Below are 23,778 nucleotides of genomic sequence, written 5' to 3' on the forward strand. Positions count from 1 at the left end.
TGTCTAAAATTTAAATTTTTTATAATCCAATTTTTTAGGAATATTTTTACTTCAAAATCCCCCTTTCGTCCCGAACCTGGTACCTCAAATAAAGCCCACATACATTTCTTAAAAAGCCCAAAGTCTCACAAGCCCAAATATCAAACCTCACATCCATAAAACTCGAGCCTGAGGTCCAACACCCCATACACAAACCTCTAATCCTATTTCTTCAAAGTCCAATACACAAACCTCTAATCCTATTTCTTCAAATTCAAATCCCTAAACACGCGACACAAAGATATTCCACGTGTACCTTCTATCAGCTTACGCAAAACCATCTATAAACCCAACCACAGAGAACCAAACCCCCAAACTACAAATCCTCCCCTGCAATGTCCTCTCCAAAAATACTACAGGGGTTTGATCAACTCACAGTGACAGTGCAGTAGCAGGGTTTTTCAAAAACCATAATCGATTAATTATTAATTACCTTCCTTAATCACTTCCCCTTTGCAATCACAACCTAAAGCAGAGAAGAAAAGAGAGCAAAACAAAAAATGCCTCCACAGAGAAAGGGTGCGGCAGCTAGGGTTTCCGAGGATACAGAGGACCTCACCCGTCACCCGCTCCAAGCCATCCTCCTAGCCGATAGCTTTGCCACCAAATTCCGTCCAATCACACTTGAACGCCCTAAAGTACGTGCACATACGTATGAAAATACGCATATAAAATACATGTATTTGTTCATTGTTTTTTGAAACGATTGATTCGGTTTTGTTGAAGGTGTTGCTGCCGTTGGTGAATGTGCCGATGATAGATTACACATTGGCGTGGCTAGAATCTGCTGGAGTTGAGGAGGTTTTTGTTTTCTGTTGCGCGCATTCTAAACAAGTTATCGAGTATTTGGAGAAATCCGAGTGGATTTTGCAGCCGAATTTCTCCGTTGTAACTATCGAGTCTCATAATTCTGTTAGCGCTGGCGACGCTCTGCGATTGATCTACGAGCGCAATGTGGTATGTTTTTTTCACTCGTTTCCTATTCAGTGGGGACTAAATTATTAAAAAATCTTGAATTGAATAATTGGCTTTATAGTTTATTTCTTAGTTAGTTAAGGAAGTAGTCATGAAAAATTTCTGTTGATTATCGTTGTGGCCGTGAATTTTAGTGGCTTGTTGTATGTTTTATGTTTTCAGAAAGTTTGTATGATATCAGCTTTGGTTTTGTTATTGATTTTTGTAATGTGATTGCTTGTTTGTTAATATGTGAGGTGGTGTGTTTTTGATTTGGTGATTTTGAAGCTAGAATAGTAACTTTTTGTGTTGATTTTCTTTGTATGATTGTCATGTTTATGCTCGCAGTCAAATTCTTGAGTAGTTGTTGCAGCCTAGATTTGGTCTATGGAGATTAGACCAACCATAGCAGCAGGGTACCAATTGATTGTTTTGTCTTGGTTTACTCATCAATGTGCTGATTATTTTTAATTTTTATTTTTGGTGTTTGAAGATAAACGGAGATTTTATACTTATTAGTGGGGATACAGTGAGCAACATGTCTCTCACACAAGTGATTCAAGAACATAAAGAGAGAAGGAAGAAAGACAGTAATGCTGTGATGACTATGGTTATTAAACAGTCAAAACTATCTCCAATTACCCATCAATCACGGCTTGGTACTGATGAGCTTTTTCTGGCAATAGATCCTCAGACAAAACAGCTTCTTTTCTATGAGGAAAAGACTGACAACTTGAGAGGGATTATACCTCTTGACAATGCATTGCTTGGTGATAATCCTTCCATTTGCCTCCACAATGACAAGCAGGTGTGTCCCTTGGATTTGTGTTCTCAATCCCTGATCTACTTCTTGTCCATGCAATGACCACCGTAGTTTATTTTTCACTTGATGGATTGAGATTTATATTTTGATTTATTTTAATTTCCAGGGTTAAGATCCATGGTGTGGATTATTTTGTTTATCACTACTCACCAAAGTATTAATTTTTCATTTATATTTTGATTTTATTTTAATTTCCAGGATTAAGATCCATGGTGTGGATTATTTTGTTTATCACTACTCACCAAAGTATTAATTTTTCATTTATATTTTGATTTTATTTTAATTTCCAGGATTAAGATCCATGGTGTGGATTATTTTGTTTATCACTACTCACCAAAGTATTATTTTGTCATTTACAGGATTGTTATATTGATATCTGCTCCCAGGAAGTTCTCAGTCTTTTCACTGACAACTTTGACTATCAACACCTACGCCGTCATTTTGTAAAGGGATTGCTGGTTGATGATGTATGCTCTTTTCTTGCATGTCTTTTTGTAGGGTTTTAAATGCACTCTCACTAGAGATAATATGCATGATTACATGTATATACACATCCTATCTATGAGATTATGAGTTTTAATTACTCACAGCACCACACAATGAGCACACAGATGCACATGTACAGTTTCAAGTTAAACAGGTAAGAAGCATGTTTACATAATCTTCAATCTTACAGCTTAAGCACAACACCTCTCAAACAAAAAGCTTAGCTCAATCCCGGGCTTATATTGTAACTTTCTCAACCTTAATTAATAAGGTTCAAGTTAATTCATGAGGTTCAAGTTTTCATTTTAGCTAACCACTAATTTCTTTCTCTTACCTGTCAAAAATAATTTCATAATTTTATATGGATGCTTTTGCATGTTACCGATCCAAAAAAAGTAAAAAGTGCTCTATCTGTGAGTTGCAAGAAGAGAGTTCATGATAGACTATAATCTTCACTTTTATTCAATGTTGTTCTTGTTGTGATATGATGCACTCAAGTCATTTCTCTTCATTTATTTATTCATGGACGTTTATTTCTTTTTGCAATATCTCGTCTCACTTTTTTTTTTTAAATTCACATCGTAGCAAGTTTATTATAAATTTAACATCAAGATTTTTACTTCCTGAGTTCTTATTTCACCTGTAACTTTTCTCACTATCTTCCATTGAATGTATCTTTTCTGTTGGTGTTGTAATTTTTATGATAATTTTCATTCTATTTTATGACCAGTATTTCTGTGCTTCAGATTATGGGCTACAAAATATTCACTCATGAAATTCACTCAAGTTATGCGGCTAGGATTGATAACTATCGAAGCTATGACACTATCAGCAAGGACATAATTCAAAGGTGGACTTACCCATTTGTACCAGATGTGATGTTTTCTGGAAATTCTGCCACTCATCTTGAAAGAGAAGGGATGTACCGAGCATCAGGTATGGATGTTAAACATGCTTTATATATTTTATTGTAATTAAATTTCCCTGCCCCTTTATTTGAAATTGATTGTTAGTAATAGCAATCCTGTGTTGCATTTTATTTGCTGATTACCAAGATCTATGTTTTTGCTGGCACACCTATACTGGATGGATTGAATTATGTTCTAGTTGATCCATCTGTATTAATTAATTTGTTTTTGGGAGCCTGTTTCCTCCCGTGTAATGGGTTATTCTGAGCAGGTTGAAGGAGTTGTTATCGATGCATTGGAGGATTTGCACAAGAAAGAATGGGAAAAAAAAAATATAGAAAGGTTACATTTGGAATAAGATCTGAGAATCAGTCTTTATCTAAATTCTAAACTGTATTGTCATCTTCCTGGGTGGGTTTGTTCTTAGCTTCCTCATGGTCTTCTGCTTGGGGCTGTTTTCAGGGTTTTTTTGTTCTACTATTGAAAGGATTTGGGAGCTCTTTGCTCTGGGGCCCTTATTTTTCTTCTTCAGTAAAAGGATGCTTTCTTGTTCTCCATTTGTAATTTGCTATTTTTCATCATAATAGTTGTGCTTTTTTTCCTTGTGTTTTTCTTACGTAAGAAATCCTAGTGCTTTGACTAGGATTAGGTAGTAGAACTAGTGTATTTTTTCAGTGTTGGAAACATCAAGCATGTTTTATGGCTCTGATGGATCGTTTATTCATTTCCTATAGCCTGTCTATTTATTTGTACTGTGAAGTGGTTTTCCACAATGAGAAGATAACATGGTATTTCTTCCTACTTATTATTATTTATTGTGATTGTTCTCATTATTTACATGGTATCTTCCCCACCTAACCATCTCCCTATCAACACATTATCTCATTGAGAGTACCAACTAGTTATGATTTCCATTTGGCTCATCTTTTTGTAATCATTTTGCTGACAGCTATTTCATGACTTTGATTTTTGGCAGAAATTGAGCAATCACGTTCTGCACGTATCGGTACTTTTACTGTTATTGGAAAAGGCACTAGAATTGGGAACAACTCCAATATTTCGAATTCTGTCATTGGGAAAGGGTGTTCAATTGGATCAAATGTTTCAATAACAGGTTCCTATATATGGGATAGCGTCACTATTGAAGATGGCTGTGACATAAGGCACGCAATAATATGTGATGGAGTGGTAATAAAATCGGGAGCAGCATTGGAACCTGGCGTGGTATTGTCTTTCAATGTAATAACTAAAACTCCTCTTTTTTTGTTTAATTTTAGCTGAATTCCCTTATGAGACTTTTGTTGCATTTGAACTTGGTATGTTACCTAAGTTTGTGGATGCACATGCTGATAAACGTGTTGGACATGAAACTTGAACTAAAAAGATTTTATTTTAGGAATGCTTCTGCTAAGGATTGAAATGTTGATTAAATAAGATGGGGCATGGCTTGAGCATTTCACTTTTGTTTTCTATAAGAACAGATAACATGGTTTTAATTTGCCGTAAATAACTCAAAGGATTTTGTACAAGAAATGATTTTTGATTAAATTACTGTTTACTAATTAAGCATAAAGTCTCTCAAGTTTATCAGGTCCAAAAATTGTTTTATGATGTAATTGTGTTTTTCTCTATAGTTTATATTGCATTTTCAGCTGGCATGGTCATGTATTCCTCACCTACTTTGTGAAAATTTTAAACTTTCTTTTTAATGAGGAGTTATTTCTCTTCATAAAATTTGCTTTAGGCTATTTCCTTTGGAAGTTTTCACTTACAACCCTTTTCCCTGAAATATATGCCTCGCAGTGATGACGTTGGAGATGGTAATGTAAAAAATCCCCTTTTCATTCTTCTATGAGAATTATTATTTTCTTGGGCATGCATTAGGAAAGTAACATGTCTAAGTTTGTGTCATGCTCATTGAATAATCTTATGGCGTCTTTATGATTTAGTGACCATTTCTGCCTTCTTTAGTTTCATGAGGTTTTTCAATCGATATTTGCTGTGAAATTTAGAAACCTGTTTCATGGTCAGGACTTATTTCTCTTTGTAAGCCTTATTTTAGGTTAACACTCCCTTTTGGAAGTTTTTACTTATAATATCCCCTCCACCCCAGACCACAAATAAATAAATAACATCTGGGGAGGAGGGGGTGGGGGGTGTTTGCTTAGGCTTAATCTCCTATGAGAATCATTTAGTTTTAATGATTCATGCAAAACTAGTTCTTGTATATGCAATAGGAAAAATACCATTTCTATGTTTTCTTTGTTATATGTGTCTATTGAATATTATCATGGTGTCTTTATGAATTACAATTCATTGAAAATCCATGTATGCAATCTTTTCTCAAGGTGTTTCTATTAATATTTTTTGTTCTCCAGGTTGTGATTGGACAGCAGTTTATTGTCCCTTCCTATTCAAAGGTGTCTTTATATCAGCAGCCAACTGTGGAAGATAGTGATGAAGAATTGGAGTATGCTGATAATAGCAGTGGAACCGTAGATTCTTGTAAGCTCTGGTGCTTTACCTGCTGTAGCTTGTATTTTCAGCTTTGCTATATTGTTCTGTTTTTTTTTTTTTTATTGACGTTACATCAGCATGAAACAAGCTTTACACGTTTGTCTTCACTATTTACGTTGTAGTCTTACTTTTCTTGAGGTAGATGTTATTCATCTTGTTGTCATTTATATTCTATCTGCAGCGTTTGATAGGGATGCACTTTATTTTTTGGGGATATGTTATGCACAAGAATTGCATTTTATCAGGATGAAACAATTGAATATATTGAAGAAGAGACAATAGTTCTATTCCTTAATGTATAAGTGGATTTGTGTAATATGCAGCAATTACGTGTACTATGGATACGTTAAATAGGGAAATGATGTCTGAGACGCCTGCATCACAGGTGAGCTTTCAAATTTGGTTTCTGTATGATCCTGAGATTGCTATCTCTTAGTTGTGTTTTATATGCCTGATTGTAGATTTATCATTCCTCTCCTCTTTCCCTTTCATTAAAAGTATCTTATGTGAAAATAATTTGTAATGAGAGCGGGGAAAGTTCTCTTCAAGGGAAAAATGTGCCAAAATAAATGGAATTTTGATTTCAACCTTGCTTAACAAGGTTTCTCCATGGTATCAAATACTTGGGAGGGATGTGATAGTGATTAAAGTTTCATATGTCAGTGCTATTTGACTTTTGGCTCCAACACTTATTTTGCCTGCTGAAAAACAGTAGTTCAGGAGAGTCTGAATTGTAATAATCCTTAAAGACTTAGATCACATGGCCATTTGGTCTTGTGACTCTGTAGCATTTTGGTGAAAGGCAAATGGAATTTTGTGGGATGATTTATTATAATTCCTAGTTTAGTTGTATGATTTCCATTATCAGTGAGTTTATATAGTCTTTGTGCAGAGGGCGCAAGATGCTGACAAGAGCTATTGTATTTATTTGGGTGATGGAATTGAGTAAATCTTAATAATTTTCTACAGCAAAGACTACACATTTAATTATTGCTTATCTGTGGGGAACCAATTCCTCACTCTAATTATACAATGAGACAGGGTTTTTAGGCATGCTAATCTGTTACTTCTCAGTAAAAAGTGTGTTACCTATTAGTCACCTGCTTCTCCTTTTCTTTGGCAAGCAAATGGGATGCTGGTCAGATTAAGTTATGAATTCAAATTTTCTCTTAGTGCACTTCACAACCCTCTGTCACAGATGCTGTCCTTACACCAGTCATTTGGGGTTGAGGCTAAGGTTCACATCGAGAAATGCGTATAGAGTTTTCCTAGTAATAACAGACATGAAGTTTGTAGAAAAACTGTGAGCTGGGTCATTCACATTTTGTTGTTTCAGATTTTGTATATCTGCCTTGGCAGAATTCTCGTCCTTCATCTCTATGAATTTACTGTTCTTATCTAATAACATATTTTTTCTATCCTCAAAAAGAAAAAAAAACACAGCGTTGAGCCTTGCTATTGTAATCTGATAATCATCATATGCTATTGTTAGTCTGAATATGTTTCTGCTCTTTCTTGATATCTTTTATGAGTTTTCAGCTTGGGCCTGGTGGTGTTGGCCATGTTTGGTCAATATGTGAGGGAGGTCACGAGGAAGAATGGAGACATTCAGTTGCACCCATTCCTGCTGATAAACTTGCTGAGGCCACTCAATCTTTGGAGGATGATTTGGAATTCTTAAATCTAGATGGAAATGCTCTCTCAACTTCTGGGGAGTTGAAGCCTGGTCGTAATGGTACTGATTCTGAAGATGATGATGCTGAAGATTCCAGAGATGATTCCATTTACTACGAGAAAGAGGTGAAAATCATGCAGCATTTGGATGACAGCAAAAATTTCACTGATAGTTCCCACAAAACCTTGAATATTCCACTATGTTTTGCAGGTTGAAGCAACTTTTTTGAGGGCTGTTAATGAGAATATCAAAGTACCTGATGTAATTCTTGAAATGAACTCTCTGCGGTATGTTAGATTATTTTTGTTTTCTTAACTGGACCCATAACATAGATCTCGTATTGATGCTCATAATGCAGATGCCTATTTATCAATACTTTACAGGGTAAATAAGTTTATTAAGTTCATTTTCATACATAATAATCTACACGTGTATAATGAAGACTCATCGTCAAAAGTTGATAATTTTCTACCTTTTAACCTGTTCTCCTTCCTCTGGTTACCTCTTTTGGCTTACTAATACCTTATTCTGATTTTTAGTTTATTTCTTTTAAATAATTTATTTAATAAAGGCTTATTATCAATTGTCTATTGAAACACATAAAAGATCCCAGGTTTGTGTCTCTGGCTGAAAGCTTGCACTGAACCATTTGATTTAGTGTTTTTGCTTGTTTTCATGCACAAAACTGTACATGTCATGATGCCTAGCCTTTCCCGAGTCAATAGAAGAAATAATGTTTGAGTTTTGAACCTTTGAGTGGCTTTGTTACCATCATCTGCCAGGGCTGAAATAGGAGGCAGTTGGAATCCCCTTGGTAAACGGAATTCGATAAATGGCTGATATAGTCAATAATTCTGTGATTAGTATTAATTATTATTTTTTATTTCATTTTAAGATCCTGTTTTGACCTTTGTTTGAACCTGTAACACCACTCAGTCTTGTTCAACTAGTAGTCTTCTCTTCATAACTTTCTATTAGATGTAGGATGGACAAACTTTCACATAAAATGTGAGTAATGATATATAAAAAGCTCATAATTTTATCTAGATGAGTGATTATTAAATTATATTTTCTATAAAATTCTTTAAATACATATAAATAAGGTGATATTAAATATTGTAAGGGACTGTTGTATTTGGCTCATGAACAGGTATTATTGCCTGTTTAACTCTGCTTCTTCCTCTACTGCTTCTGAATAGTGGACAAGTAGTTCATAACCATGTCTCCCATAATGTATCAAATATTCGACACATTTGTTTTGCTAGTCAATTTTTAAATTATCGCTATATTTTTCATCCTCTTTAGCATTATTAACCTTGTGAACCTTTCAAACCTAATCCTTTGAACTCATTGAAGGAAAAAGTTTGGAAGAATGGTTGCATTCTGGAAAATATTGAATTGATAGAACTAATTTGTCTGAAACCTTCATCTTAGCCTTGCCTGTGTGAGGTTTAATATGGATGATGTGTTTTTACCCCTTTCCTCTTGATTGCCTAACCATTTTTATTTTTATCTTCCCTTTTCTGTTTAATATTATCAACAACATATAATTGCTCAAAGTTATGCATTCTATCTTTAATTTCATTTCCCATTTCAATTTTTAGGTTGTCATACAACATGACATCCGCAGACTGTGCTGGGGCAATATTTTATGCAATGATGAAACAGGCATTAGAGATTCCACATGCTACTGCTGGTAAATACTTCTGTACTTGTGCCATATTGTACTACACATTCATGCAAGTGAATTATTTTCTTTTCTATGAATGATCTGAGACAATAATTTGTTCTTGATGAGTGAAAATACGTTGGAAATTTTGTGAATATCTCTAGATAAGGGGTAATATTTTATGGGCATAACGATTAACCTATTTCATTTTGCTTGTTAGGCAAGGTAGGATGGAACACATTAAATGATGCTTTGAATCTGTCATGATTTGAAAACTAATTCCTGCTTCTAACCCCTTCACAATTGTGATTGCTTTTATTATTTCTTTTTTCTTATTGTTGGGTAGGAGGGATGAATCAAACTCTGTGGCTTCAATTAATATTTCATGTAACCTTTCAGGTGAATTGCGAAAAAATGCAGCAAGCATTATAGATGCATGGAACAACCTTCTAAAGTTCTATTCAAAGGAAATAGATGACCAGGTTTGCATTGTTGATCTTCTTGACTAGCCATTCTTTACATATCTTTCATCATCTTTTATCAGTCTTATATCATCTTTTCAGAGAGAAACCTCATTCAAATCTTTATATATTCGTTCTCTATTGACAATCTTTTTATTACTTCTGTATAATATCCTACTATTGGAGTGAATATTGGAGTTTTACTTCCATTTATTAATTTATAGGGAAAACAGATATGTTTTCCCGCTAAATCACTTATTCTGTTTCTTCCTGTCATGCACTCTGACTGCCAAGGTGATTTCTCACTTGAAGAAATCTTTAAAATAGTTCTGATTGTTGCTTTCATGAAGAATTTGGATGGATAAGATAGTTCATTTCATAAACAGTTCCCTCAGTTGTCCATGGGTGTTAACTTGATATCACTTGTACAGATTGAAGTGATAATGAAATTTGAAGAAATGTGTCTGGAATCTGTTAAGGAGTTCTCGCCCCATTTTTCCCAGGTATTTTTATTTTCTTGGATTATGTTTATTGATCTCTATGCATTAATAACTTCTGATATGCTGGCCTCGATCCAAAAAAAAAATCTTTATTGATGCTTCAATAGGTGAATGTAAACTGTTGTTTGTCATGTTGGTGATCGGGTCATATGATTTTCTCTCAGATTTTGCATATTTTATATGATAAAGACATTTTAGAAGAGGATGCCATATTGAGGTGGGCTGATGAGAAAAAAGATGCTGAAGAATCAGATAAAGTTTTTGTCAAGCAGTCAGAAAAACTCATTCAAGTAAGATTTAATACTCTAACCTTACTGTTTAATGAATTAGTTACATATGCAATCACACTGCATCTTCCATGCTTGGATGCCAATTGTCTGTGTTGGCTGTCACGGGTTCTATCCTGTTTCTCACACAAGTAGGAGCCTTCATAGTCACAGCCTGGTAAATAAATTCAGAGAAGCTCTGGGCCTTAATAACTCCCTCTCTGATATGTTCCATCAATCATGCATGATTGTTTGCCCATGCTACTATGAGAGTTAGAAGGATAGAGGACGTGCACATATAGAGTTGGATGAGCTCTGGATTGCAGCCTATGAATACTTAAGTCATTGAAATCTTTGCCAAACATTTTTTTCTTCTTCTTATACTACTATTCTTTTATTGGATAGCTCCCCTAAACTTGACGCATGATGCTATTATTGCATCATATAACGTGCGAGTTCACATTTTATATTCATCTTTGTTGTAGTGGTTGAGAGAGGCATCTGAAGAAGAAGATTGAGATTGGAAAGGATTTGGTTTTGGTTTTGTGCTCTAAGCTTTAGCTTTGAAATTGAGACAGCCATGTAGGTCACATGGATGTACTCTCTTTATGTTGTATTGAGGTTGTAAAGTGGGGCTACATCCATGGACTTTTGAACTGATTAGTTGCCCACGCTTAGGAAATTAAATTCATCTCATTGAGCATTTAATTTCTTCTTTGCAAATTCACTGCTTTTTTTGACCCAGTTTTTCGGTTTAACTCGAACAATACAAAGACATGTGGATAACGGTGGAGAGGTACTCAGGACCCTAGAATTTCTGAAAATTAAAGTGGAATATACACATTTCGTAATACAGTAAGGATGTTTTTCTTTCTCAAGTCTTACCTCATATGGACCTTTTGGAATTGGCCAATAGTCGGTGGTGCATCAGGATATTGTCTAATGTCTATTGATGGCAAGTCCCTAATCATACAAACCTAAAACCTCTGAGGTGACCTGTGGAAGGGATCAGAAAATCTAGGTTTTGTGCAGCAGGGCACGTCTTGATGGTCTTGAAACGATTGTTTATGCTCCTCAATTTACTGAATTTGTTTCCTTACAAGACTTGAATCTAATATTCTTGAAGTTCAAATGACACCCTCTGCTTTTAGTCTCACCCCCTTTTATAATTGATTCCTGGCATGGTTATTAAACCTGACCTGACATGACTTAACAAAGGGTTGTTTTATGATTATTATTTTTTTGTTTAAAATGATGTCAAAACAATGTCGTCTTGGGTAGATTTGGGGTCGATCTGGCCAAGTGCCCAGTATGATAACCATGCTTCCATGTTCCTTTTTTTGCCTTGGTTCAACCTGCAGCCTTCCCATTGAGAAAGTGAGGGAGAACCCTTGGAATCCATTGCTGCTCTGGCAACAAGGTTTTCTTAATCACCATCAATGCTTAGGTCACACTATCCACTTCTCAAGGGAGGCAGTCACATTGCAAGAAATAATCTCGAATTAAACAAGACCGACAAATGCGTGATCATGAGTTGAGGAAAGAAAAGCAGCACTCCCATATTGTAATATTATTACAAGACGTAAAAATACGATTAAAAACTACCTCTGGTTGTGCTATCACATAACCGTAGAAATGAACAACAATACAAGGTACTCGAAGAAGAAAGTCGCAAATCTCTATCCCACTATTTAAGCCACGATTGTGTTCATAACAATCAGCAAGTCAACATGCGGTGATCAGAAACGACCGAAGAAAGTCGCCAATCTCTATCCCACTATTTAGGCCACGATTGTGTTCATAACAATCAACAAGTCAACATGCGGTGATCAGAAACGACCTGGACCACCTGGACCGCCTGGACCGCCAGGACCGCCCGGTCCACCAAACATGGGTCCACAACACCTTTCAAAGATGCAGCAGCAGCACAGAACATAGCAACTGACAACAGAAAAGGCAAAACCATGTCACTGCTTGGAACCTTGTCATAAATTAAATCTAGTTTCTCTTCACAACGGGTAAAAAACAAACAAAGCCTAGTTTTACACAGCACATAGCAGAAAAAGATAGAAAACTAAAGTTTATCATTAATAACTCTAAACATAAAGAAAACTTTAAATAAATTCTTCAATAATCTTGAGTCCTAACTAGGAAAGGATTCCAAAAATAAAATAAAAATAAAGAAAATCCCCGAACAACAATTTCTAGATCTCATTTGAACATGATTATGATATCAGAGGGATTACAACAAGGTGATCTACTTACACAATCAAGATTCTAAGTTATGTTGGCATAAGGAATTATACTCCTTTATACTAAAAGACTTGTTTGGCTTGTCCAAACTAATTCTTGGACTTCAATTTTTTATTAGCTGCTCGTGTTATATTTCCATTCCATGTTTTTACAGAAAAAGATTATCATTGTCATAATATTCCTAAATCATATATAAATACTCTGTGAATTGTTTGTTCTTTAGAAAATTAATTGATCATCGATAATATTTGATATACCATAATGGCTAGAACATTAAAGATTCAAGAAACTTACAAGTTCATGTACCATACCTCTTGAGATCGAAGGAGGACAATATCTCATAAGAAAGTCAGTTATAACACGAATATGGGCTAATATATATCATCAATCATGGATCAAGCATCGCAACCTACAATTAACAAGAACAACAATAAAGAGAAGAAAAACTCACCATGAATTCACAACCCTGCAGATACCATCACATAAGAAGCCAAAGCAGCCACAAATTCCCGGGCCTCCGGGTGGTCCTCCCGGCGGCGGTCCCCAACCTGGTGGTGGCATCTTCTCTCTTTTAAATAAGTCGCCCTATGGACCTGTATCTCGAGATGCAGTTAAGCTAGTAATATGATGAGAAACAATGGTAGTGTCCCATTATTTATATAGACCATCATTAGATAAAGGAAAAGAGAGCTTAAGAGATAAGGAGTGTTGAAATCTCAAGAACAACCTTGGACTAGTAAGTAGAAAAAGTCATCCATAACCTTCTTTGTAATAGATATTAATTTCTCGTTTGGGGTTGCGATGCAACCCGTTTTTGTTAAAATTAATTTTTAGTGTTTTTACAATATTAAAAATAAATTGAAAAAAAATAAAAAATTATTATTTTAATATTTTTTGAAACAAAAAATATTTTAAAAAATAATTTTAAACACCTTCCGACAACTTAAACCTAACGGTCAAACCTCCAAATTGTCAACATATGCATGCATGCTTTCTCATCAACTTCGCTCTACACATGGTTACATGGAAGGAGATATTTTTTTTGCTCCACAAATTTCATCAACTTCACTATTCACAAGGTTGATGACCTATACTAGTCGCTTTCCTAAGCTTAGTACATTGATACATAATTGTATTAATTTCTTGAGCTATTTTTTGAAAAACAATTTCTTGTTTTACAAAAATTAGTTAAAAAACACTTTGATAAATAAAATTTTATGTCTCATTATAAAATATATCGTGCAATAATGACCACTGTACAAAGTATGTGGAGGGAAATCAAACTTCAAGCTGTTTAGCAAGCCCGTCTACAGGGACACAGCAGATTTTTTAATTTTATTTTTTAGAGGTGGTCAAGAATAGAAATTTTTTTCAAGGAAAACTTGAATTTTATTAATTTTGATCCAAAATTTTTTAATTCTTCAAGGTAACAAGGAATTTTGCCAGCTTCCACCTGCCTATATCTTCACCTGTGTTGATTTTATATTTGTTTGAAAATATAGTAGATATTATATTTTAAAGTATTTTTTATTTAAAAATATATCATAATATTTTATTTTTTAAGGTATATTCTCGATTTCAAAACATCAAAACAATTAAAAAATATATTAATTTTTTTTTTAAATGACGAAATGACGTTCAACTGGAAGGCCAAATTAACATGCCCTTCATAGATAGGTATGCTACTCTTAATTTCATAAGCAAGCATCTTACCACGTAGGTTTGTCTAAAATCAAGAGTGGTAAGAGATTATGGCTGGAAATTGGGTGACGAGAAGGCAACATTCTAAGCAGTTCAAAGATAATTAACTCGCACAATCCATTCGTGTGAGATCTGTGTCCAAACTTGGCTTTCTAATGATGTTAGTGTTTAAGAATTTTGCTTCTGACAGCAATCTACTCCGCTACACTCCACCTTGAAACACCGCCAGCATACGCATGTTGACGTGACGGATCCGCCTCCCCATTTTCGCCGACACAACATATTTTCTTAAAGAACAATTTATTTCATAGTCACTTGTTTTTTTTTTTCTGTTCTCTTGATTTTTTCCCCAATTACTCCTCTGATCAGTAAGATTGAAGCACCCTGTGGATGATTGATCAATGAAACATCGGGCATGCATCTCTCGTCTCCCGTCTCTCGAAGAGGATGAAGCATTTGAAGTGTTGGTTTGCAAAGTCAATGGCTACCATATGTGCACCAACGACTAAGCATTAAAGCTTTCGACAATATAGCAATCTCATAACTTTAAGAATGGTTGTTAATGATATAAATTATATTTTATAATTTTATTTAATAATTTAAATTTTGAGGTTGAATTAATTTTTTAATATAATATTATAGTTTTAATAACTAAATAATTAGGAGATTAAATCTTAACAACTTTATTTATTTGATAAAAATTAAAAATATAGGTATATATAAATTTCAAGTTCAAAGAATTTTTACTTGAAAAAATTTATTAAAAAATAATGTAAATTATATTTTGAAATCTGGCCAATCAACTTAAATTTTTAAATTAAATTGGTTTTCTAACCAGAAAAAAACATATATTATTGCAAGGGGATATCAGAAAGATGCTAGCAAGATTGAAATATAAAAATTCCCTATGAAAGGGGCCGAACAATATTAGGATAGAAAACCCTACAAACAGAGATGGTAGACCAAACATCTGGTGCAGCTAGTCATGGACCAAACGGTTCGGGTGGTCCAGGTGGAGTCTTGTGCTAGCCAGCAACAGCACAAGAATGATCTATCAACTTAAATTTTTAAATTAAATTATTTTTTTAACCAGAAAAAAACATATATTATTGCAAGGGGATATCAGAAAGATGGAAGCAAGATTGAATTATAAGAATTCCCGATGAAAGGGGCCGAACAATATTAGGATAGAAAGCCCTACAAACAGAGATGGGAGACCAAACATTTGGTGCAGCCAGTCATGGACCAAATGGTTCGGGTGGTCCAGGTGGACCGATCGAATGGACCTCCAAAGCAGTCTTGTGCTAGCCAGCAACAGCACAAGAAGCTCAGGCTGCAAAACACATAACAATTAATTAGAGAAGTAAAAAAACAGAGAGACTTAAAACCAGCATTTTAGGCACTTTTTAAAACCCAACCCCACCCGGGGTTGATTCGTGATCTGTACAATTTAAAGCTTAGTCTAAGCCAAGTTTCAATAAAAATAAAGGAATAGTTAACCCTAAAAAACCTGAATTGACGTGCAATGAGTCAGCATGAAAAAACTTAGTCAATACTCATAATTTTTTTTTTTTTTAAATGATGTACTTTTATTTCTTTATAAAATGAAAAGAATTAAATTAATCTAAATTAATCCTGATAAACTCTCCTGATTATATTTTCCATGGCTTTGGTTTAAAAACTATGATTCCGGGGGCTTAAAGCAGTCTGGCATTTCCTGGAGAAAAGTGTTTTGCAACATACGAAGAAGTTATGATGTCACAAAAGCCACCGAAAAAACCTGGTGGTGCCGAAACCCATCCTGGTGGCCCAAATAGACCTGCTGATGCCGGACTCCATCCCGGTGGACCAGGTCCTCCTGTCCCATTGCTTCCTAGCTTTCTAACAAAATTTAGCTGTGATATACCACTCCACTATCACCACCACTGCCACAACAGCTGAAGATTACGCACAGACAAGAGTTTACAAGAAACTCCAATGCGCTGCTACTTGGCAAACTACGCTATTGACATTCTTCAACGTATACTTTCCACTGTGACCGTGTCAAGACCTACCAAGTCATTACATTAATGTAATGGAACTGTCAGCAAGCACCATCCACTGTATGAGGTTGAAGTTTAGCTTGGTAGATATCTGGGTGCATGGACTGCCTACTAGAACTAACTTGAGGAGTTAATTTAATATAAACCAGGTTTTAAGAAAATAAGTGAAAATTAACTTGGTTAAACTAGAGGAATACCGAATCAACCCTATATTCGGTTTGACGTTTTAATTATTATTTTTTAAAAATAACATTTAACTTTTTTAAAAAATAAATATAAAATGACCATTTGATCCGGGCCTTGGAAATGGTTAACATTTAACTTTTTTTAAAAAAAAAATAAATATAAAATGACATCATTTGATCCGGGCCTTGGAAATGGTTTTCATCAGCAATCAGAATGCCACAGCAACCTGACACCTTCACGCCATAAAAGAAGAGAGAGAAGGAAGAAGATACTGTCACCAAAATATTAACCAAGCTATGCTGTAAGAGTCTGTGTGGGCCGGAATCATTCGGGAGAAATTGCTATGATGAATATGTTTGACCATTGATCATGTCCAGTGCTTTTATTATTACAGCAGTTTACAAACTTCGCGCTAGTCACTCTCCTTGATTTCAGAAAGGAAATCTAGACATGTGACTGATACAAAGGAATAAAGAACTCAGGCTTCCTGGAACTCTTGAAGAATTATTGGCATCTTTTACTAATCTGAACATAACTTAGTTTTCAACAAGAAAATTCTGAAGGAAAGGAAGAATAATAAACATGTACACATCGATGGAAGTTTCTCACCATCCCCAAGGAGAGCAGAAACATTTCTTCTATGGAATGAAGAAATCTAAAATGGGAAAAAGAGAACAGAAAATCTGATTTCAGCTCTCGAAACATTTTTAACCAAGTAAATATGTTCTTGTGTGTGTGAAGAATCTAGTTGTTTTAGTACACAGATTGCAGTGTGACTCTTGTATGGGAAATCACCAGTCAACAAATCTGGCATCCCATGCATGCAACAAGGTTTTAAGCCATGCTCTTTTTTCCTTTTAACCGAGTATCTCTGCTCTTATCTTTTCCAGTTGGCAGATTTGACGATCCTAGTGCATCACCAGTATTCTTCTTCTTTCGCCTTGGAGCACCGACACCAGCAGGGTCAACCAACGGGCCAGACCAAGTTTGTATTGGGTCCTTTGAGTACGTGAATGAGGTAGTACTAAATGGCACATCAGGAGGAACAAGCGCAGGATCAATGTGGTGAGAAGATCCTAAAGTATAGCCAAGAGCTCCATCCTGATGTGGTGGGGGAAACTTTTCACTCTTGCTTTTTGCATTTGCATGGTTAATTAGGCGCCTTCTCTGTTGTAGAAAGAAACAGCATGATTAACAATTAAAAGAAATAAAAGGCAAATTAAGTCATCGGCTCACTGAAAATTCTCTCGGGTTATTGTGATGATTATGAAAACATAGATTTCTCATATACTTAGTATTAGAAACTCCCCTACTCTTTGTTATGGTGGAAAGAAGGGCGGAGGGAGACAAAAGGTGTTTATACCTTGTTTGGCAAGATGGATGTGTACTCCAAAAATGAATGGAGGGATCCATCTCTTCCTTCTATCATCACATTTTTCAATCCTTCCAATTAGAAAGGATTTTACCCAATCCATCCAAACAGAGTGTTAAAAGTGGCACAAAAGGAGGACGCTCCCTTGCCAGGCAATCTCAAACACATTGAAAGTAGCAACAAAAGGAACAAAATGAAGCTCTTGAAAATTAAACAACAGGTCTGGATAAAATGAATAAAACTCACAAGTCACAAGTGGCATTGGCGAATGGGAATTTTTTTTAGTCAAATCTACTGCTATGAAAAGGGTGGAAAAGTCACATTCTTTCCACACATTCTCCACATGCTATATCCATTTATTTGGTTAGTTCTTCGCATAGAAACTGTAATCCTATGGCATGCATGTCTAAGGATTTGTAAATGAAAGCACTGAAAACTAAACAACAACAATAGTTCATGCGGGTAAATTATCAGACATACATCAATATTGGACTGGAGCTCTGCATTGGCATCGGGAGCTGGCATTGCCCTAGCATGACGTTCACGTGTACGCGTTTTCTTTGCAGCATCACCTTGGGCTTTGCTGGCAGCTCTTAGTCTACACAATCAAACAAAAATGACTTTCTCTAGAGAGAGGAAGAGATAACAGACACTCGGTACACCATATATGAAAGAGAAAAGGACATGTTTAAAGAACATCTGTGATGTAAAACAAAACAGATGAGGGAAAAGTAGAATGGTTGCATAATGATCATATTAAAATTTGTTCCAGGCAACTTCCTTGGGATATATAAGAAAGCACAAAAAGAACACAATGACAACAATCAAAGCAGACTTTATAGAGTTTATTTGCTTTCTTTTATTCCTTCGTGCTAACTCTAGTTTATTCTGACTGGATAGTTTTGTAGATGTTTTACTCCATTCCATATACAGTGTCTCTCAATCCTGTCGAAGAAAAACTTGCCTTGAATCATAATGATGTTTTAGCTTTGTACTGTCTGCAGAAATCATTTTACCAAATACTAGGAGCAAAACACAATCATATAAGCAGATCATAGATGGTTTAGATAAAATATTAACATTCAAGGGTTATGTTTGTGTGCACATGCACATCTTATCCACCCACCCATCTACTTATAAACAAGGCTGTGCATGCTGGGAAGGAGGGAGAGAGAGTGAGAGAGAGCAACAGGTTAATTTTTACCAAGATTTTGCACAAAAGCAATAACAAAAGTATATCTAATGGGGCACCTTCGAGCTTCATCATCTCGTCGTTTAGCATCCATCTCCTTACTTGGGGGATATTTTGGGAGACTAGAAGGTTCACAAGCATAAGGTTCTGTTGTGAAGAACTGCATAATAAAAGTTAATGAATGGAATGATTAAGCATGATATACAAAAATATTTCACATAATTTGATATCATTACGAGGAACGCCTCTGTTTTTATAAGTTAAACCAGTTTTTAATTCCAAAAGAAATAAAATAGAGTATTAAATTTTTGAGGGATATAACCAATGCTTTAATGTCAGACTAACCATAAAATTTCAAAGTCAGTGATGCTAGCAAATGCCAAGATCAGGTTTAGATCCATTGAGGCAGAAGCCATCACTGAATCAACTTGGTTTTCCAGGGAAAAAAAAAGCATGTGGTGTAATTGGTTACCTAATGGTCGTAACCTGCTGATTAATTTTATTATTGTTCCTAATGATCAAAATCTGCTTATTCAATTTTTATCATCAAGTGTAAAGCAGAGAGCAAAACACTACACCTTCATAACTAGAATGAAATATTGGTTAAATTAACCTATTCCACCTTGAACTTTGAGTCAAACTGAAATGAGTTCCCAAACTTCAATTTTATTTTATTTTAACTTAACTACTGTGAACTGTTTTTTGGTAAAAAAAAAAAAAAACTCTCCATTCAGGTTTCCTTTCCTCCTTTAATTTTGAGGGCATATGACAATCTATTTCTGATTTACAAGAAATGATTGTGCTCAAGTTAAGAGAAATCCACTTAAGAATTTTATACAGTCTCTGAGCCATTAAGGTTAGCTAATTACTGGATCACTATAAAATTCAGTAGCATGATTATTTAAAGTACATACAGCAAGCAAACCAACCAGACTAGTACTTGATTTCCCCCCCTTCAAATTCCAGTATATTTGAGGTTATATAAACACAATGGTAATCCAGGGTTTTCATCAGCAACAAGAAAATTTAAGATCATATGGGAATCCATGATCTACTTTCATGTTGATTTTAATTTCATCCAGAGTTCAGGGAGCAGAGCAGAGCAAACAACTATCATTGTTTTGGACCCCTCGAACAAGACACTGATTTGGCAGGAGTTGACAGAAAGAAAAGGCTTACCATAACACAAGCATGGAGATGCGGAAAAAGTTGAAGACTCCAAAAGACAACAAAACTATTGAAAATGTCATAACTTACTTCACTCTTTAGGGCAGCTGTGGCTGTCTGACGTTCCACTGGATCAATTGCAAGAAGAGTTTCGATGAGGGGAAGTGATGATGGTGGAAAATCTTTAAATGTCTCTCTTATGCATCTTTTGTAAGGCTCTCGAGGCTTAAACAAAGTTGCATTTGGCAACCTTGATTTTTTCCAGTATTCATCTGATGGCGAACCACATAGCTTATATATCTTATGTAGTTGCTCTACCTGGATCATCAAAGAAACACTTGTGTTCAGAATTGAGAGCAACACATTCATTCAAGTGTAATATTGCATTTGAATAATTTGCAATTTTGCGCGCACACAAACAAAAGCACAATATACCAAGATGCACCATTCTCATGGAAAACTAGTTAAGACCCAAGCAGAAAATCGCAACCACTGCCAAGGTGTAAAAAATCAAAAAAATCAACTATTCATTTAACAAACTCATATTCACATTCTTTGCTAATTTTTGTCACTGATTCTGTGTTCCATAATCTTCAAAATCGTATACATGTATTAATCAATAGCTCGTTTATGTTAACCTTTCACTGCCAAAGCCAAAAGATCTTAAGCTTTAATGTAAGCCGTAGCAATTGTATCCATGCATGTCCTACACCATTACATAGGTGCAGTTTAGCATCAAGTTTTGGGAACTAAATTGACTCAAGGAAAATCATCTTCAGTACATGTATCAAAAGGCTGGACAAATAAAATTTCAACTGCAACAAGATAATAGTTACCTCTGTACGACCAGGCATAATGGGCTTCCCGGCCAGTAACTCAGCCAATATACAGCCTGCACTCCACAGGTCAATGCTAACACCATAGTCAGTAGCTCCAAGAAGAAGCTCAGGAGGCCGATACCACAGAGTAACAACCCGGCTTGTCATTGGATGCTTGTGATTAGGATCAAAGAAAGACGCCAATCCAAAATCAGCAATCCTTAGTATTCCTTCATTGTCAATCAAAAGATTCGATCCTTTAATGTCACGATGAAGCACACCGCGTTTGTGACAATGCTCAAGTCCAGATAATAGTTGGTGCATGTAACATTTAACCTGGGGTGCAAACATTGGCAAATGTTTAATAAAAAACCAACCTCAATAATAGCTCTGAGGATATCCACTCTACTATTGATTCAAGACAGAAATGGGCTAACCTGAGCCTCTGTAAATTTTACTGCAGGGCTGGCAGCAAGTCCAGCTAAATCGTGCTCCATGTACTCAAATACCAGGTACAAACTACATGACATCCTGGAAGTAACTAACCCTTCCAACTTTACAACATTAGGATGATCCAATCTTCGCAAAATGAGGATCTCTCTAGCCATAAACTTCACACTCTCTGGTTCCAAATTATCAAAACGAACCTTTTTAAGGGCAACAACTTTCCCTGTCAACAGATCTCTAGCTTTGTACACATTACTGTATGTACCTGATCCAATCTACAATCAAGGATGGAAGCAACAATTTGAACAAGAAAATTAACTTGGGTAAACATTAACAAATTGGAGAAAAAAAATGACCATGTTATATTGGGCGAACCCCCTATCTCAAATGCCTCTAACCACTTTCTTTTTTTTTCGTTTGAATTTGAACAAAACTTACAATTATTATGATATTACTTATAATGAGATAACAGCTACATCATCTGTGGCAGGCATTCAAGATAGGAATTCTCTACCCAACTAACCACTATTTCACAGTTAGTTTCAGAAACAACACAACCACTGAATCTTGAATTCTGAAATAATACCTCACCTTGTCAATCTTCTCAAATGTGTCTGCCCTCCGTGGAATCCATCCATTTAGTGCCTCTCCACAGACTGCCGACAGCCAGGGTGGCCAGCCAGCTGCAACCTGCTCACCACGCGATTGTCCAGGCACGTTACTCGGCTTATAGTTTGGCCTTGACCTCCTCCTCTCTCCCCTAGGTTTTTTATCCCCATCAACTTTCTCCTCCTGAGTTTCCTCATTTCGAATCTCAACAACACTGCTAGTAGTATCGGTCTTTGTCACTGAAACATCTTCTACTTTCCTATTGGATTCAAATCTTGAGTTCTTAACCTCTTTAGACTCTGAAACTATGCCCGAAGATACCTCTCTCCCAAGAACACACCCCATGTCTTAAAACTACATCTCATTTCTCAACATGGTCTATCTGGATTTCCCAAGAATCAGCAAACAACCACTGCAAATCAATAAATTAACCACTAAGCATTAAAACAATCCAAGAAAATAACAAATTTGCACTAATTCCTATCTACCACATGATCCAAGAGAGTTTAAAATTCACAGGTCAAACTAGCTAAACTGACCAAACTCCCATTCCAAAATCAAGAAAATCCTCAACCCGGATTCCTAATTCTCAAGATTGACAACACATCAGAACTAAAAGTCAAAAACAGGAAGAAAAAAAAAAGATCGGGAGATAGAAACTTTACAGTTCAAACGAGCTCACCATTAGCACCCTAGAGCAGGTATATAAATAAAAACAAGTCAGAGGAAACCTAATCTACAAAATTTAGGCCCTTTGAAGATTCATTAACTAGAAAGCCAAGTCAAAAATGATCTGAGCCCAAGTGGAGAAAAGGAAAGAAAAAGAGAGCAGTGGATTGAGAAAGACAGGATATTTAGCTTTGAAGACAAAACAGAAGTGAAAAACTGATCTGAAAGGGAAGTGGATGGTTGAAGAAAGTGATGTCAATTGAGAAAGATACTTACTTTGATTGAATCTGAGTGAAAAGAGAGAAGGGACAGAGAGAATACAAGGAGTACAATACTGAAAAAAGTTTTGTTTTTGTTGGTGGTGGTGGAAGTGGTGGCAAGGAATGGTTTTCTGGTCGCTTTTGGGGTCTTTCTTGCTTTGTTTTCTTTTTGGTTGGGGTCTTTGTTTCAGACAAGAATAGAAGAGAAAAATAAAGAGAACCAATCAAACCAAACAAAACAGCAGCTGATCATTTCCTGTTTTGTTCCAAGTCAAATCCACAACAATCTCCCTCTCCCTCATATTATATTTTTTTCCTTTTTTTTTTTCCATTCCTTGGGGGCATGATTTGCTTTTACATCTTTCTTTTCTTTTTTAATTTCTTAGGGATTTTTTTTAATTTGTTTTAGATTGGTGAATTTGTTTAGAAATTTGTTCTTTTGCAGGGATAAATGCCATGTTACTACTAAAAAAATATTGTGACTTCTGAATTTTACTTTAAATAAAAAAAAACACAGAGAATAAGATTATATTTAGTATTATAACGCACCACCATATTAAAAGCATAATTTAAATATATGTAGTTGGGTGGACTGCAATAACATATTTCTAAAGTTATTTAGTTTTGCAAATGGGTATTATATACGAGGATAATTTAATTATTTCATCTAATTTAAAATTTTAGTTGACTGTAAACTATGCTTTTTAAAAAAATAACAAAGATAAATAAAAAGGAATTTCTCATATATTTTATTAAACATTAAA

At 35.3% G+C, this 23,778-nt stretch overlaps 2 protein-coding genes and 1 long non-coding RNA gene across 5 annotated transcripts; 1 reads left to right on the top strand and 2 right to left on the bottom strand.

The window, feature by feature from the left end:
- Window positions 1-308: 308 nt before the first annotated feature.
- LOC105117561 (translation initiation factor eIF-2B subunit epsilon-like) lies at window positions 309-11,151 on the top strand. Its single transcript, XM_011015279.1, has 15 exons — window positions 309-677; window positions 766-996; window positions 1,487-1,801; window positions 2,176-2,283; window positions 3,049-3,238; window positions 4,187-4,449; window positions 5,589-5,715; window positions 6,051-6,112; window positions 7,267-7,527; window positions 7,613-7,689; window positions 9,007-9,098; window positions 9,471-9,553; window positions 9,964-10,035; window positions 10,197-10,322; window positions 10,784-11,151. The coding sequence occupies exons 1-15, from the start codon at window positions 540-542 to the stop codon at window positions 10,814-10,816; spliced, it is 2,178 nt and encodes a 725-aa protein (XP_011013581.1). The 5' UTR covers window positions 309-539; the 3' UTR covers window positions 10,817-11,151.
- A 932-nt stretch (window positions 11,152-12,083) lies between these two features.
- On the bottom strand, window positions 12,084-13,187 carry LOC105117562 (uncharacterized). The gene is made up of 2 exons (XR_840779.1): window positions 13,003-13,187; window positions 12,084-12,239 (listed from the first exon to the last, which is right to left on the bottom strand). It is a non-coding gene; the product is annotated as an uncharacterized LOC105117562 (long non-coding RNA).
- A 3,789-nt stretch (window positions 13,188-16,976) lies between these two features.
- LOC105117563 (probable serine/threonine-protein kinase At1g54610) lies at window positions 16,977-23,211 on the bottom strand. Of its 3 annotated transcripts, none has more exons than XM_011015280.1 (8): window positions 23,031-23,211; window positions 22,068-22,497; window positions 21,467-21,751; window positions 21,048-21,365; window positions 20,302-20,529; window positions 19,104-19,204; window positions 18,333-18,450; window positions 16,977-17,647 (listed from the first exon to the last, which is right to left on the bottom strand). In XM_011015280.1, exons 2-8 carry the CDS (start codon window positions 22,428-22,430, stop codon window positions 17,315-17,317), a joined length of 1,746 nt encoding a protein of 581 aa, XP_011013582.1. In that variant the 5' UTR covers window positions 22,431-22,497; window positions 23,031-23,211; the 3' UTR covers window positions 16,977-17,314. The 3 variants fall into 3 exon arrangements, with proteins under 3 accessions (XP_011013582.1, XP_011013584.1, XP_011013583.1); XM_011015282.1 differs by lacking the exon at window positions 23,031-23,211 and adding an exon at window positions 22,768-23,012; XM_011015281.1 differs by lacking the exon at window positions 23,031-23,211 and adding an exon at window positions 22,751-23,012.
- Window positions 23,212-23,778: the final 567 nt, after the last annotated feature.

This window comes from Populus euphratica, unplaced genomic scaffold, assembly GCF_000495115.2.
Source record: "Populus euphratica unplaced genomic scaffold, PopEup_1.0 scaffold1412.1, whole genome shotgun sequence".
NCBI lineage: Eukaryota > Viridiplantae > Streptophyta > Magnoliopsida > Malpighiales > Salicaceae > Populus > Populus euphratica.